This window comes from Halichoerus grypus, chromosome 10 (assembly GCF_964656455.1).
Source record: "Halichoerus grypus chromosome 10, mHalGry1.hap1.1, whole genome shotgun sequence".
In the NCBI taxonomy this organism is placed as follows: Eukaryota; Metazoa; Chordata; class Mammalia; order Carnivora; family Phocidae; genus Halichoerus; species Halichoerus grypus.
The window spans coordinates 122742911-122758974 of NC_135721.1; the positions used below are offsets into that span (position 1 = coordinate 122742911).

A 16064-nucleotide genomic window follows, 5' to 3' on the forward strand; every position below is an offset into this window, starting at 1 on the left:
TGATCATGCTTCGTCAATGTTTATTGAGCACGTTCTGCATTATCAACAATCCTCACAATAGGGACACCTGGGTGGCTCAGTTGGTTAAGCGTCTGCCTTCGGCTCAGGTCATGATCTCAGGGTCCTGGGATCGAGTCCCACATCGGGCTCCTTGCTCGGTGGGGAGCCTGCTTCTCCCTCTCCTTCCGCTGCTCCCCCTGCTTGTGCTCTCTCTCTGTCAAATAAATAAAAAACAAACAAACAAACAAAAACAATTCTCACAATAAACCGGCATTTAGAAATTATTGACCTCACTTTACAGATAAGGAACATTCAGAGAGATTAAGCAACCTGCCCAAGGTCACCCAGCTGGTACAAGGCACAGCCGGGAATTGAACTTGGTTTTCTACGAAACACTGACCGTACATCAGGCAGAAGGAACTCCAGACCTGTCCAAACCCTCAAGTGGCACAGCCTACACCCTCTCCAATGGGAACACATCACTTCCATCTTTATTAATTTTGCACCAAATTACAGCATCCCCATCAAGAGAATTCTCATCCTCTTCTCTTTTTACCTCTGCAGTAACAGTAAAGGCAACGAGTTGCGTGTTTCAAGCTCCTAAAGCTGCTACTACTCTGTACCTATTGAATATTGTAACAAACATAAATGTAAACCCAAACTACCGGATGTCTCTGCTCCTGGTTTGGACCCGCGAGGAAGTGGCATTGCAGTCCACACTCTCTCAGGACGGGCAAGGGGCGCTCCCCTGGAGGGAAGGGGGGCCTGTTTGTGGTTACCGGCGCCTGGCTTTTCATTTTAATGGCGATGGCAGGACAACCTCTATCTGGCTTTGCCTCTTTGGCATAGCGGCTCCTTCTCCAGCCCTTGCCTTAGTGAATATTACTCTTCTTAATGAATATCAATCATATCTCTGTTCATCCTGGGCGCCTTTCAGACCAGTTCCGGGCCCTCACAGCCCCCTTAGTAATACCGTTCATATTTTCACTGTTTTGTAGGATCTGGCCAAGGTCTAACTCCCCGTCCGGGGAGGCCCCGAGGGCGGCTTCACGGCCATATCCCGGGCCTGGCACGGTGGCGCTCAGAGATGCGGGGCTAGTCAACGAGGAAGAACTATCTCGGGTGACAATTCGCACCACTAAACCTGCCCACCCTCCCCCGGGAAAGCTTTCCTGGGCTCCCAAGACCCCGAAGCCCTTCCACACCGTGCACGGAGCCGCTAATCTGGGTTCTGGGCACCTCCACCGCTACGCAGGGTCCAAGCCGCAGAGCTCCTCCGCTCTGCACCTGCGCCCCTGGGGTCCAGGCTGGAGCATCTACCTCCCCGCCCCTCCCTCCCCCCCCGTCCCGCCGGAAGCCTTCGCTCTTCTCCCTCAGGGTGGAGCGAAGTTTGGGCCGTAGGGTCCTACCATTTTTATCAGTCTCTAAGAATACTTGATATTAAAGGACGAAGCGCGATGGGCTTGTCTTTGGCATAAAGTTAATTCACGTTCTCTTTGGGTTTACCCCCTCATCCAACATAATGGTACCTTCCCCTATTAGCCCCGCCCCCCGGCCTCCAGCCGCGTGACGCTCAAGGTGGAACGGCGCCTTCCGTTCAGTCGTCATCACGTTGCTCCGGGGGTAGGTCCACGCCGCAGTGCACGCCTGCCCGGCGCGCCGCCTCACCAGCGCCGTTGCTAAGAGGCCTTGGATACCTGGCCGCGGGATGCGGGGCGGTGTCAGGTGAAGATGGTGGTCACTGGGCCTCAGGTAAGAAGGACTCCGACTGTGATGAGCCGGCCGGGCCGTTGGGGCGGCCTGGGAGCAGGCGAGGGCCTCGCCGGCCTGTTCCTGAGGCCTCCGGGCCAGTCTTGCGGAAAATCGAGATTCATGGGGGTAAAGTAAACTGGGGCCGCGGATATAGGCCCGGATCCCGAACGTCGCACTGGGTTCGAATCCCCGTCGCCTGCGACTGGGCGGATTTTTAGTCGTCTTGCTGAGTTTGAAAGATCATTGGACGAGGAATCGTTTAACATCTACAAGAAAGATCATTGGACGAGGAATCGTAACATCTAGTCTCAAACCCTTTTCCTAGGAATCGTGCTCCTAGGAATTTGTCCTACAGCAAAAATAATGGCAAAAGCAGAAGTATGTAAATTCCAGTGTGTTTGTGATGGCAAAATCAAGATGCCCATGAAGGCGGTGGTTGAGTTCATTATGGCATAACCACGCAAGAGAGCGTACAACCACTAACCTAACCGTGAAGACTTTTCTTTTAGGAAAGTGGGAAAAGCTGGATACAATATTGTATGAACACATTGGGAAGACAAGCGTATACACGGATGCTTGGAACGTGAAAAGATAGTGGCGCTGTGATCATGAGCCTTTTTTTAAGATGACAAAATGACTTTAAATTTCAACTGGAATAAAAAGAAATATGTGAGGCTAGGCAGGAAAATTCTAAAAAGTAAGGACAATAAGGAGGGTTAGGTCTGCAGCGCCACCAGATAGTATAACATAAAGTTGTAATTAAAATAGTATGGAACTGAGCAGGAACTTACATGCAGATAGAATGTAATGGAATTCAGAATAGATCCAAATACAGATACCTATGGGAATTTATTATGTAGTCAAGGTTTTGTTTTTGTTTTTTTTTTAAGATTTTATTTATTTATTTGACAGAGCGAGAGTGGGAACACAAGCAGTGGGAGTGGGAGAGGGAGGAACAGGGAGCCCGATGCGGGGCTCGATCCCAGGACCCTGGGATCATGACCTGAGCTGAAGGCAGACGCTGAACAACCGAGCCACCCAGGTGCCCCATCAGGGTGGTCTTTCAAATCAGCATTGAAAGGGTAGTTTGGGGCGCCTGGGTGGCTCAGTCAGTTAAGTGTCTGCCTTTTGCTCAGGTCATGATCCTGGGATCCTGGGGTTGAGCCCCCTGTGGCAGGCTCCCTCCTCCACGGGGAGCCTTGCTTCTCCCTCTCCCTCTGCCTGCTGCTCCCCCTGCTTGTGCTGTCTCTCTGTCTGTCAGATAAGTAAATAAAGTCTTTAAAAAAAGAAGAAAAGGTGGTTTGGTGTCCGGCAGCTTTCTAGTAAAAAAAATAATAATAATAATGAGCCTTATTTTGATCACTAAAATAAGTTCCAAATAGGCCAAAATTTAAATCTTAAAAACCAACATAACAAAGTACTGGAAGAAAGCATTGTTGTATGTATTTGTAATCTTGGCACAGCAAAAACTCTTGCAAATATGTCATGCAGTCCAGAAGCCAGAAAGGAAAAGATGAATACTTTCGACTCTGTAAAATTTAAAACCTTCTGTATGTCCTACAAAATTCCACCAAGCCAAACCCAAAAAGGTACTAGAAGCTAAGTCTAAAGACAAGTACATTTATGAAAGTATTTAATGATTAGGTAGAAAAATATTAAAGCCAATAGAAAAATGAACAGAGTACATGAGCAAGAAAATCAGAAGAAATACAAGTGGCCGATACACACAGTGAAAGATAGCCATCTTACTAATGTCAAAGTGCAAATTAAAACAGTGCGGACTTTTTTTTTTTTTGCTCATTTTACTAGCAAAGATGAAAAAGATTGGAAATAGGATTATTTACAAACAAATACATTAGTATTAATGGAAGTAAAAAATACAATTTTTGGAGGGCAATTTGGAAATAATTTACTTAGCTATTCAACAGGTAGAAATTTAGTCTATGAATATGGAAAGTGCAGAAAAACATCATGTTTAAGGATAATGTTTGTAGGGGCGCCTGGGTGGCTCAGTTGGTTAAGTGACTGCCCTCAGCTCAGGTCATGACCGAGTCCCGCATCAGGCTCCCTGCTCGGCGGGAAGCCTGCTTCTCCCTCTCCCACTCCCCCTGCTTGTGTCCTCTCTCTCGCTGTCTCTCTCTGTCAGTTAAATAAATAAATAGAATTAAAAAAGAAAAAGGGTAATGTTTGTAGAATTGTTTTACTAGCAAAAATTTTGAAAAAATATGTTCATCTGTATGATTGGTTAAATTATGGTACATCCATAAATGCAATATTGTGTAGCAGTTTTAAAAAATGTGGTAGATCCATGTGTACTGACATGGAAAGATATAAGGTTAGGTTAAAAAAGTGTGTTGCAGGGACGCCTGGGTGGCTCAGTCGTTGGGCATCTGCCTTCAGCTCAGGTCATGATCCCAGGGTCCTGGGATCAAGCCCCACATCGGGTTCCCTGCTCAGCGGGAAGCCTGCTTCTCCCTCTCCCACTCCCCCTGCTTGTGTTCCCTCTCTGGCTGTCTCTCTCTCTCTCTGTCAAATAAATAAATAAAATCTTAAAAAAAAAAAAAGTGTGTTGCAGAATAGTGCATATTATAGGATCCTATATCATAAAAAAATTGTAAGTTAACATATGTATAAAAAGAATCTAGAGGACTGTGCCCCACACTTAACAGTAGTTAGCAGTGAGAAATCAAGTGGGAAACATGGTCTAAGGGCATAAAGATAGGGTGATGGCGGGGCAGGGTTGTGAGAATAGGCTGGTGGGAAGGCCAGGGCAAGAAACAGGAGGCACTGGGGCGCCTGGGTGGCTCAGTCGTTAAGCATCTGCCTTCAGCTCAGGTCATGGTCCCAGGGTCCTGGGATGGGCTCCTTGCTCGGCAGGAAGCCTGCTTCTTCCTCTCCCACTACCCCTTCTTGTGTACCTGCTCTTGCTCTCTCTGTGTCAAATAAAAAAGGAAGAAAAAAAAGAAACAGAGGCAAAAGCCAGAGTTGGCTTTATATTTCTGTGGCTGTGATTATGCATTTCACTCTCAACCTTTGAGAATCATAGGGATTTCATAGCTAGGTTGCAGCTGTATGCCCTCTCTTGATAAATTAGAAGACTATTCAATTTAGGGTCTTTTGGGATATTGTTTATTGTTTCCCTTTTTCTGATCCCTTCTTTTTTCCCATAAGGTAACCATGGAGAAAGAGCTTCGGAGCACCATTCTTTTCAATGCATACAAAAAAGAAGTATTTACCACCAACAATGGCTATAAATCCATGCAGAAAAGACTTCGGAGTAATTGGAAGATTCAGAGGTGACCATGTATATTGTTTTCCCTTCTAAGTGATAACAATAGCCTGCTGGTAATAATTGGAAAGTCTTTATTTTCTTATGTAAGCAGTTGTTTAGGTAGGAGGAGTTCAATTTAAGGATTGTTCAGAAGTAACTAAATGATTATAAAAACATTTCTTTTGAAAATTGGCAATTGGCATATTGTCTCCCAAATCACAAATCAAAAAATTATTCTAATTATACATATACAACTTTTTAAGAGGTTAGAGTCTTTCTCTATATTTTAACTTGGGTGAGTACTTCAGTTCAGGGAAAGGAAAGATGAGAATACCTCTCTGTCTTTGTGTGTGTGTAAATGGTTTTTCTTAATGGGTAATGATATGTAATCATACCAGCTAATAGCAGAGCTGATTGAATTAGTAGTTGGAGGACTCTTTATACTCTTGTATGGTTTAATTTGGACTTCTTGGCCTATAGGAAGTATTTGAGCAGAGGCTGATCTGGGGACAAGCCTATAGAGGGGATTCTTACTTTGGGAGAGAGGCTGTACCAGGTACCTCTAAATCCCTTCATTTCTGGGCCTCTGTGGTCTCTGGTTCCATGTAGTCTAGAGGCTAAAATAATTCCTAAATTGGCTTGAATTATGGATCTAACACTTTAAAAATCATATTTCTAGCTTAAAAGATGAAATCACATCTGAGAAGCTAATTGGGGTGAAACTGTGGATTACAGCTGGGCCAAGGGAAAAATTTACTGCAGCTGAGGTAAGAAATATCCAAAAAGAAGAAATACGGTAAGATGGTTAGGTGCATGGGATTTAAATCCCTCTTCACCATACACTGTGTTGCCTTAAGGTAATCACTTCCCTTTCTTTTTCTTCATCATGGAGTTATGATCATTAACTGAGATAATGTATGTAAAGTGCCAGACACATAGTTGAGGCTAATGAAATACTAGCCATACCTGTTTGCCATATTTTTGCTTTGAAAATGGGAAAATTCCTTTTATTTTATTTATTTATTTATTTTTAAAGATTTTATTTATTTATTTGACAGAGAGAGAGAGAGAGCACAAGCAGGGGAGCGGCAGACAGAGGGAGAGGGAGAAGCAGGCTCTCTGCTGAGCAGGAAGCCCGATGCGGGGGGGGGGGGGGTGGAATTCCTTTTAAAATGAAGCTATTTTTTATCCTATTTCATAGAATAGACAAAAAATGATAAACGTAGAACCCAGAACACAAGTATTGGCAAAGATGTAGAGAAATTGGAACCCATGTGCACTGTTGGTGGAAAGGGAAAATATGTGTGTGCAGCCATTATGTAAAACAGAATGGCAGTTCCTCAAAAAATTTAAAATAGAATTATCATATGATCCAACAATCCGACTTCTAGATATATATCCAAAAGAATTGAAAGCAGAATCTCAAAGAGATATTTGTACATTCATGTTTATAACAGCATTATTCACAATAGCCAAAAGTAGGAGCAACCCAAGTCTACCAACAGATGAATGGATAAACAAAAGGTGGTATATACATACAGTAAATTATTATTCAGCCTTAAAAACATAGGTAATTCTGATACATGCTACAACATGGGTGTATATTGAGGACGTTATGCTAAATGAAAGGAGCCAATTACAAAAAGACCAGTGCTACATCATTTCATTTATATTACGTACCTAGAGTAGTCAAATTCATGTAAAGTTAGAATCGTGGTTGCCAGGGGCTAGAGTGAGGAAGGAAATGGGGAGTTGTTTAATAGGTATTGAGCTTCAGTTTTGCAAGATGAAAAGAATTCTGGAGATGGATGGTGGTGATCCATTGCACCACAGTAACGTGAATGTTCTGAACTACTGAACTGCACACTTAAAAATGGTTAAGATGGTAAATGTTATGTGTACTAAACAGAAACCCCAGAACACAGCAAGAGCTCTTCTCATAGAAACTTGCAAGTGCTTTGGTGCTTAGGGAGGGTTATGGGGAGTAGGGAGGTTGAGGCAGGGTGGAATTGGTGTGGTCCTTAGACTGGGGCAGTCCACGGTCTTTTGCTCTGACTTTGGGTGGGGACACAGGAAGGAGGTCTACAGGGAAGCATTTCTATTGTTCTTTTTTTTGTTGACCTGACTGCAAGGCCACCTTCTAGAGAAGGGCATGGAGAGAGACATAACTGATCAGGTTAATTGAGAGAAGGAGCAGGAATTCCTATTAGGAACATGGAGTTGGCCAGCTGCCCCCACCCAGTGAGAACCTGAGGGAAATGTACACACAGTGGGCAGTGACATGTGAAGGAATACCATATTCCTTGTTGGTTTTTAGCCTCACACTCCAGTAGTTTCTCCCTTGCTACCTCCCTTCTCTGCCTAGTGAAGACAAAGAGAGAGGTGATCAGGTCTTTGCTGAGGAACAAGCAGCCTCAGAAAAGCCAGGGCATCCAAGACCGGTGCCTGGTCCTTTTCCCAACAGGGAACAGGCACTAGGTCAAACCTTACTTCAGGCTCTTAGGGATGGAAGGCAGTGGCTTTCAAAAGATAGAATCCCTTGAGAGGCATATTTAGCCTAATAAAATGTTGTCCCACCAGACCATTCCCTGCACCATGCCTTCTCTTTAGAGGTAGAGTGAGGTGGGAAGGAAAGGCAGAAAAACTTTTAACTTCTTTCTAAGAACCAACATTCCCTTGTGTTTTTATTCTTCCATTAAGCTGATCCAGATGGTTAGCAGAGGTCTTCCTCCAGGCAGAGATCGCTGCCTTCCTGGGCACTGTTGCTGGCCTCCTAGGACCAATAAAGGGGTCAGTTCACCCCTCATAGACTATATGATCCCTCTTTGATGTTGTCCTCCAGGAACTTCTATGACAGGACATCATATGTCTGATATTAGATGTGAGAATCAAGCTAGAAGCTAGACTGAATTTAGTTTTTCTTTGTTCCCACTTCAGCTTCATTGTCTTACACATTTGCTTGGTGGTGGTATTCACTTACCACCAGTTGGCCCAGACCATGCTTCCCAACTCTGTCAGCTCAACATCTATCTATATTATTTTTTTTAAGATTTTATTTATTTATTTTATTTGGGGGAGAGAGAGAGAGAGAGAGAGCACGTGCAAATGGGGGGAGGGACATAGGGAGAGGGAGAGAATCTCAAGCATACTTCATGCTGAGCACAGAGCCTGATGTGGGGCTCAGTCCCACGACCCTTAGATCATGACCTGAGCCGAAACCAAGAGTCAGATGCCTAATCGACTGAGCCACCCAGGCACCGCTATCTATATTATAAATGTACCTTTATTCTGAATTGAGAAGCCTAGATATTATAACCCACCACCATTAAAAAAAAAAAGTGTCTTAACTGTAATGTAAAGAAGTTAAAGGAAGATGACTTATGAAGGAATATGTGTACTTCAAATTGTCAATCTTTGGGCATGTAGGCACTAGAAGAATATGTATATTTCGGTTTGCTAACACTTGAGCGTTAGTAGTACATACACTAGAGTGCTTCTTTATATTTGACATTTTGAAACAAAGGCTAAAAATACGTATGTAGGATCCCCATGAGTGGGACAGTCTTGTGGAGAGTCCAGGATCTGTGAAGTTATGTCTCATTTGGGAGCAAACCCCCTTGGTGATGTTAATTGTTGCACTATGTTTTCTATATTGAGGGGGCTGGAGGAGAGAAGGAAATCTAGGGAGTGTGCGAGAGCAAGAGGCTTTGCTGTTGCAGAGCTGGGCTCAGCCAGTGTTTCCAAAGTGGGATGTATGTGGTGAATCACTGAGGTGCCAGAAGGAAATTGTATTTGTCATATCTTTATTATCCTTGAAAAGTTCCCTTTTTGGGAGGATGTTTTATAATTATATAAATATATATACTTTATATACCTATCAGAGTGCGTGTTCACATTTTCTTACAGGGTGCTTGAGAAAAAGTTGAGAGACTATTGGTTTAGACCACTCACCCCAGGTTTTCTCAGTCTGGGTCAACAAGATCAGTGCTAGATTTTTCTTCCCTCCCCAGCTTTGGGAAAGCAAGAGAGAGGCTCCCAGGAGATAAGCGGATAACATGCACTTCTCACTATGGCTTGATCAGTCAGTGACTGGAACAGAATTCCTCCCTGGGGGTGGTATGCAATGCAATGCCTTCATCCTGATGTCCATGGCTGGCAGTGAGGGGAGGGTATGGTCTGGAGCAATCATTTTCAACCAGGGCTGATTCTGTCTCCTCTAGGCTGAGACCGGCACTGCTGCTCAATGACCTGTGAGCTTCCTTTAGCTAATGGTTTCCACTTTTGGTTTCTTTCCAGATAGTCAATGTGGAAAATGTCAATTCAGTTTGAGTATTTTGGAAATTTATGCTTAAAGACAAGCTTGGAAATCCTATATAGAGAGTGATTTTGTATTATCTTATATACATTTATACTTAAGTGCCTTATAGAGTTGTTTATTTTTCAGGTAGTTAAGGTCTTATTCATAGTACTTTGGACGAAAGTCTTTCGGGTGTATTCATAGATTGTTTTTTTCCTTTGTATAGTTTGAAGTCCTGAAGAAATACCTTGACGGTGGCGGTGATATCCTTGTGATGCTAGGAGAGGGTGGGGAATCCAGATTTGACACCAATATTAACTTTCTTTTAGAAGAATATGGAATCATGGTTAATAATGGTAATTTATTATTATTGTTATTTTAGTAGAGGCTGTTTTTTCCTATTTATTATTCATATTGTAGCCCTCTGGACCTAGTAATACAATGGAAAGAGCCCTGGGCTGAGGGTGCATGGTCCTGAGGCTTCTGGGGCTAGGCTTCTTCCATGTATAAAATGGGAGGAATTGGAACAGAGTTCTAGGGTTCCTTACAGGTCAAAGTTTATATGTGTCTATAATATCAAACCTATTTCTAATCTAAGATGCAACTTCCTCTCTTTTCCCCTTAAAGATGCTGTGGTTAGAAATGTATATTATAAGTATTTCCATCCTAAAGAAGCTCTAGTTTCCAACGGAGTCCTGAATAGGTAAGCGTGTTGAAAACAGAAATGTTTTTACAAATGATTCCTATGTTCTCTTGTCTCTTCTCACACATTCTTCTCACTGGCCTTTCTTCCTTTCTTGCTCTTTTGTTTTATTTTACTATATTATAATTTATTTTATTATATTACTTCTCATTCCTCAAATTATATTCCTCCCATCTTTTGAAACCTTATTCCACATTCACCTTTTTGTCAGAATGCGTTCAGCTGCAAGCATAGAAAACCCTAGTCTCTCAATGGGATGAAACAATAAAGAGATTTTATTGATTCATGTAATTGAAAACCCCAGAAATAGGGCAGGCTTTGGGTGTGGATTAACTGAAAATTCATGATGTTGTCAGAGCTCCAGTTCCATTGCTCTATAGTTCTCTTGGCTCTGCTCTCCTGTGTGTATGGGCTGAATAGTTTTAGTAGTTCCCAGATTTATATCTGCATGCCACACCGTCTAGGGCAAGAGAGCCTGCCTTGGTCCCAGCATTCCCAGCAAGAGTAGTCCCAAGATTTGCTGTTTGAGCTGGCCTAGGCCACATACCCATCCTGAACTGGTCACTGTGGCAGAGGGCATAGAATGCCCTGATGGTGGTATAGCTAGGTGATATTCTCTACCCCTGGAGCCTGGGATGAAGTCAGTTTTTTCTGTTTCACTGGATCTTAAAGGATAAATTAGGGGCTTTGGAGAAGTGGGAAATGAATGCATGAGAGAAGCAACATCAGGTGCCCTCTCTGAGCTTTTCCCTATATTCAAAATTATTCATTCCTCGGGGCGCCTTGGTGACTCAGTCGTTAAGCGTCTGCCTTCGGCTCAGGTCATGATCCCAGGGTCGTGGGATCCAGCCCCGCATCGGGCTCCCTGCTCAGTGGGGGGCCTGCTTCTCCCTCTCCCACTCCCCCTGCTTGTGTTCCCTCTCTCGCTGTGTCTCTCTCTGTCAAAATAAATAAATAAAAACTTTTAAAAAAAGTTACTCATTCCACACTTGAATTTGCTATATGCCAGGCACTCTGCTGGGTCTGATGATACGGAGTCTAGAATATGGGACTAGAATGTGGGTCTAGTCTAGAATGTGGTCTAGAATTTTGATTCTTCCCTCAGGACTCAAGAAAGAAGAACTGGGGGCGCCTGGGTGGCTCAGTCGGTTAAGCATCTGCCTTCGGCTCAGGTCATGATCCCAGGGTCCTGGGATCGAGCCCTGCATCGGGCTCTCTGCTCCGCGGGAAGCCTGCTTCTCCCTCTCCCACTCCCCCTGCTTGTGTTCCCCCTCTCTCTGTGTCTCTCTCTGTCAAATAAATAAATCTTTAAAAAAAAAAAAAAAAGAAAGAAGAACTGATCCTCATATTTATTTATTTATTTATTTTTAAAGATTTTATTTATTTGACAGAGAGAGACCCAGCGAGAGAGGGAAAACAAGCAGGGGGAGTGTGAGAGGGAGAAGCAGGCTTCGTGCAGAGCAGGGAGCCCAATGAGGGGCTAGATCCCAGGACCTGGGACCATGACCCGAGCTGAAGGCAGATGCTTAATGACTGAGCCACCCAGGCACCCCTGATCCTCATATTTAAATGTTAACTTTTGCAAGCTACCCAAAGAGGTGTAGGTGTGTAGGTGTACCTTTATTTAAGTTTTAAGAATTATATTTTGAATAAGTCTGCAAAATCCTTGCAGTTAGTTCATACTTACTATTAATGAATGGTGTGTGAAATTCCTAAATTTTTTTTGTTTAATAGATTTAATTTTTTTTCTTCAAGGGAAATTAGCCGAGCTGCAGGGAAGGCCGTGCCTGGAATCATTGATGAGGAAAGCAGTGGAAACAATGCCCAGTGAGTGTGTTTTCTGAGGCTACCTAAAGAGGTGCATTTGTCATTTTGAAGAGTTTCCTTTTTCAAAGTGAGGAGTTATCATTTCTGATTATAAAAGTCATTCTCACCAAAAAAAACAATTTGAGCGGTTCAAAAGGAAGAAAATAGAAGTCCTCCACTATAAATGTATGCCCTTTTCCCCAAAGATAATTATTCTTAACAATATGGTATTTAGATTTCTAGATTTTTTTCATATATAAAAATATAGATAGGCACCATATCCTTTTAAATGACTAGATTAAATTGGAATTATCCCAGTTTACGTAACCAATCTCCTATTGTTGAACATTGAGGTCATTTATGATACTTTGTTTTAATAGTTAAATCTAACATTTATTGAGCACTTACTATATGACAGGCATTTGTGTGTGTCTGCGTGACAGAGAGAGAGAGAGGCATTTTTACCTATTTAATCATCACAGCAACACACTAAGGTTATAGACGAGATAACAGAGAGGTTAATTGCCCAAGGTCACATGACTAATAAGTTTCAGAACTTGGTTTCAAACCTAGGCAGTCTGTTCCAGGGCCTATACTCTTTTTTTTTTTTTTTTTTTTAAAGATTTTATTTATTTATTTGACAGAGAGCGAGAGCAGGAACACAAGCAGGGGGAGTGGGAGAGGGAGAAGCAGGCTTCCTGCCAAGCAGAAAGCCCGATGCAGGACTCGATCCCAGGACCCTGGGATCATGACCTGAGCCGAAGGCAGATGCTTAACGACTGAGCCACCCAGGCGCCCCCCAGGGCCTATACTCTTAACTTCTGCTCCATGTTGTTATTATAAACAATTTTATACTTGTTACTATAAATAAAGCACGTAGTGAATGTCTTTGTACATGCAATTTTTGTGCATTTATGCTAATATTTTACAAGGCTAGATTCTTAGCATTAGAATCTCTGAGTCAAAAGTTTTCCAGTTGGGCGCCTGGGTGGCTCAGTTGGTTAAGTGACTGCCTTCGGCTCAGGTCATGATCCTGGAGTCCCTGGATCTAGTCCCGCATTGGGCTCCCTGCTCAGCGAGGAGCCTGCTTCTCCCTCTAACCCTCCCCGCCTCATGTACTCTCTCTCTCTCTCTCTCTCTCAAATAAATAAATAAATCTTAAAAAAAAAAAAGTTTTCCAGTTGTTGCATTGCCAAATGTGGTACATCGCTAAATTGCCCTCCAGTTAGTTTGTAGCACTTACTGTCCTATGAACATGCTCCTTTTTCCTCTCTTGCCAGAGTGGAGTATTCTAGTGAAAATTATCTCTTTATTTTAATTTGCATTTCTTTGATTACTACTGAGTGGGACAGCCTTTAAAGCCTATTGGCTGATTGTATTTCTTCTGTGAATTTCCTGTTCACTACTTTTTGCCCATTTTTCTATTGATGGTTTATCTTTTCTTATTCATTTATAAGACCTCCTTGTATTGTAAATATTTTTTCTGGTTTACCTTTCTCCTTTGAGGTATTTCACCTCATAGGAGTTGAATGTTTTACGTAATTAAAGCATATTATAAAACTCTAGTAATGAAAATAATGTAGTACTAATGCAGAAATAGTGAGAAATAAATAAATTAGAATCAGACTCAATATATATGAAAAGTGAGGATTATTAGTTTATAGTAAAAGTGACATTTCAAATTATTGGGAAATAGATGGCATAATTGTGGCTAACCATTTGAAAAAACATTTCCATTTTTGCAGCACACTCATATGTTTCAGATGGATTATAATTTTAAATGTTAAAAAAATGAAACCATAAAAGTACTAAAAAAAATAGGTGAATATTTTATAATCCTTAGAGTAGGGGAGACCTTTCTTAGGATGAAACCAAGGTAAAGTCATAAAAGGGAAAAACGTATGGCAACATACATCATAGAATTAACATTTTTGACGTTTAAGAATCATAATCTTTATTTATGTGTTTATGTATGTATATATGTATGTATGTATTTATTATTTATTTATAAAGTAGGCTCCATGCCCAGTGTGGAGCCCAATCTAACTCCTTTTTTATTTTATTTTTAAAGATTTTTATTTATTTATTTGACAGAGACACAGCAAGAGAGGAAACACAAGCAGGGGGAGTGAGAGAGGGAGAAGCAGGCTTCCTGCGGAGCAGGGAGCCCAATGCGGGGCTCGATCCCAGGACCCTGGGATCATGACCTGAGCCGAAGGCAGACGCTTAACGACTGAGCCACCCAGGCACCCCTAACTCTTTTTTTAAATTAAGTTTTTTATTTTAATTCCAGTATAATTAACATACAGTGTTACATTAGTTTCAGGTGTACAATATAGTGATTCAACACTTCTATACATTCCTTGGTGTTCTTCATGATAAGTGTCCTCTTTAAACCCCATCACCTGTTTCACCCATCCTCCCACTTCTCATAATCTAATTCTTAAGCTTTGTGTCAGCTTATCCAGTTTGTGTAGGTGAAAGAACTGTGGACTTGGAGTAGAAGGTTTTTGTTTTTGTTTTTGTTTTTAAGATTTTATTTATTTAGGCACCTGGGTGGCTTAGTTGGTTAAGCAACTGCCTTCGGCTCAGGTCGTGATCCTGGAGTTCCAGGATCGAGTCCCGCATTGGGCTCCCTGCTCAGCAGGGAGTCTGCTTCTCCCTCTGACCCTCCCCCCTCTCATGCTCTCTCTCTCAAATAAATAAATAGATTTTATTTATTTATTTGTCAGAGAGAGAGAGAGAACACAAGCAGGGGAAGCGGCAGGCAGAAGGAGAAGCAGACTCCCCGCAGAGCAAGGAGCCCGATGTGGGGCTCCATCCCAGGACCCTGGGATCATGACCTGAGCTGAAGGCAACTGCTTAACTGAGTGAGCCACCCAGGCATCCCAGAAGTTTTTATTTTCATGTCTTACTTGCAGGGTGTCCCAGGCAAGTTACTCTTGGTTTCTGTTTCTGAGTCTGTGTAATGGAGACAATATGAATCTTACAAAGTTGTTGGAAACTCCAGTGAGGCCATACTTGTAAAAGTGCTTTATAAGTTACATGGCATAGTACCTTACCTGCTGTTGTGTTATTAAGTCCTTAGTAATTGTGAAGAGCAAATGGCTGGTTGACTGTTTCCTAGGTCATCCTGGAAGCAGCAGTTTCTGGGTGAGCTTTGAGATGTGGAGAACTAGTCCTGCTTTGTGTTTTGAAAAAGCTTGACCTGTTGAAGTCTGAGGTTCTCATTTAGCCCATTTTCTATCATGTCCCTTTTTCTGTCTCTCAGCTGTAGCCACACTGACATTGTTTCCGCTCCTTAAATATGCTAAGCTTATTCCCGCCTTTGGGCCTGCACATTTCTGTGCCCCGTCCCAGGAATACACTTTCCCAGCTATTCACCCAGCTAATCTTACTCATTCACATGTAGTTTGGAAAAATTCTGTTTTTGGTTTTTGGGTGGATGTTTAGCCTTATGCCTAGTGTTATCAAAATGTCAGTCTAATTGATTTCTTAGTAATAATAAAAGGACTAGAGGAGTGTAAATAATAGCTGACAGTTTCCATTGTATGACTCAAGTGTCCATTCTCCCTTCCTCCTTAAGAGTCATCTCCTTGGTGTGCAGTTGGGGGGAAGTGTGGGGCAAAGATGTGCACTGACATCCATGTAACTATTTCTCCCACATCCCTTTTCTTCCTCCATGGCAACTGCTCGTTTCTTTCTCCTTCTGGCCTGGGACTCGTGGCCTTCAGTCCCCTTTCCTGGGCTACTGCTGGGGCAGGGCTCAAAGGGGAGAATAGAGAACGTGGGGCAGGTGCCCCTTTTCACCCACCATATGACAAAGAAGTCAGAGGGTAGGTGAGACTTGACTCAAGTGAGGGGGAAACTAACTCTGGAAGGAAATCATTTTAAACTTAAGCTAAAAAGAATTTTCTCATGGTCTAAGAAAGGAAAATTCACATTATCTTTATAGGGAGCTCTTCATGGGTGCTTCCCCTCCCCCAATTTCTAACTTTATGCTTTGTTATAAGATTCCTCTTTCTCTCCATTCTGAGAGCACTTCCTTCAAACAACTACCTTTTCAGAGCTGCATTTTGCTGCTTAGCCCCTCCTGCAGGGGTTGGCCACACCCTAGGGTCTGCACCCCACCCTTACCCCTCCATCCCACACCCTTTTTAGGAGTACATTGCCCCAGGTCAGACTGATTCACTCTAGATACTCTTTAAGTGTTTGTTAGGACAGAGTGGGGGAAG

The 16064-nt window shown here is 42.6% G+C and overlaps 1 protein-coding gene and 1 long non-coding RNA gene across 3 annotated transcripts in view; one reads left to right on the forward strand and one right to left on the reverse strand.

Moving 5' to 3' along the window:
* Window positions 1–9: 9 nt before the first annotated feature.
* On the reverse strand, window positions 10–1393 carry LOC118538207 (uncharacterized). Its single transcript, XR_013442062.1, has 2 exons — window positions 1206–1393; window positions 10–214 (listed from the first exon to the last, which is right to left on the reverse strand). It is a non-coding gene; the product is annotated as an uncharacterized LOC118538207 (long non-coding RNA).
* A 195-nt stretch (window positions 1394–1588) lies between these two features.
* The window catches only part of IFT52 (intraflagellar transport 52), a 35461-nt gene continuing 20985 nt past the window's right edge, over window positions 1589–16064 (forward strand). The window contains exons 1-6 of one of the 2 annotated variants that reach the window (XM_078057230.1): window positions 1589–1752; window positions 4924–5048; window positions 5703–5790; window positions 9547–9676; window positions 9948–10023; window positions 11779–11850. In XM_078057230.1, the coding sequence (XP_077913356.1) occupies window positions 1732–1752; window positions 4924–5048; window positions 5703–5790; window positions 9547–9676; window positions 9948–10023; window positions 11779–11850 (512 nt within the window). In that variant the 5' untranslated portion in view covers window positions 1589–1731. The remainder of the gene's footprint in view (window positions 1753–4923; window positions 5049–5702; window positions 5791–9546; window positions 9677–9947; window positions 10024–11778; window positions 11851–16064) is intronic. The other variant, XM_036096069.2, reaches the window with a different exon arrangement.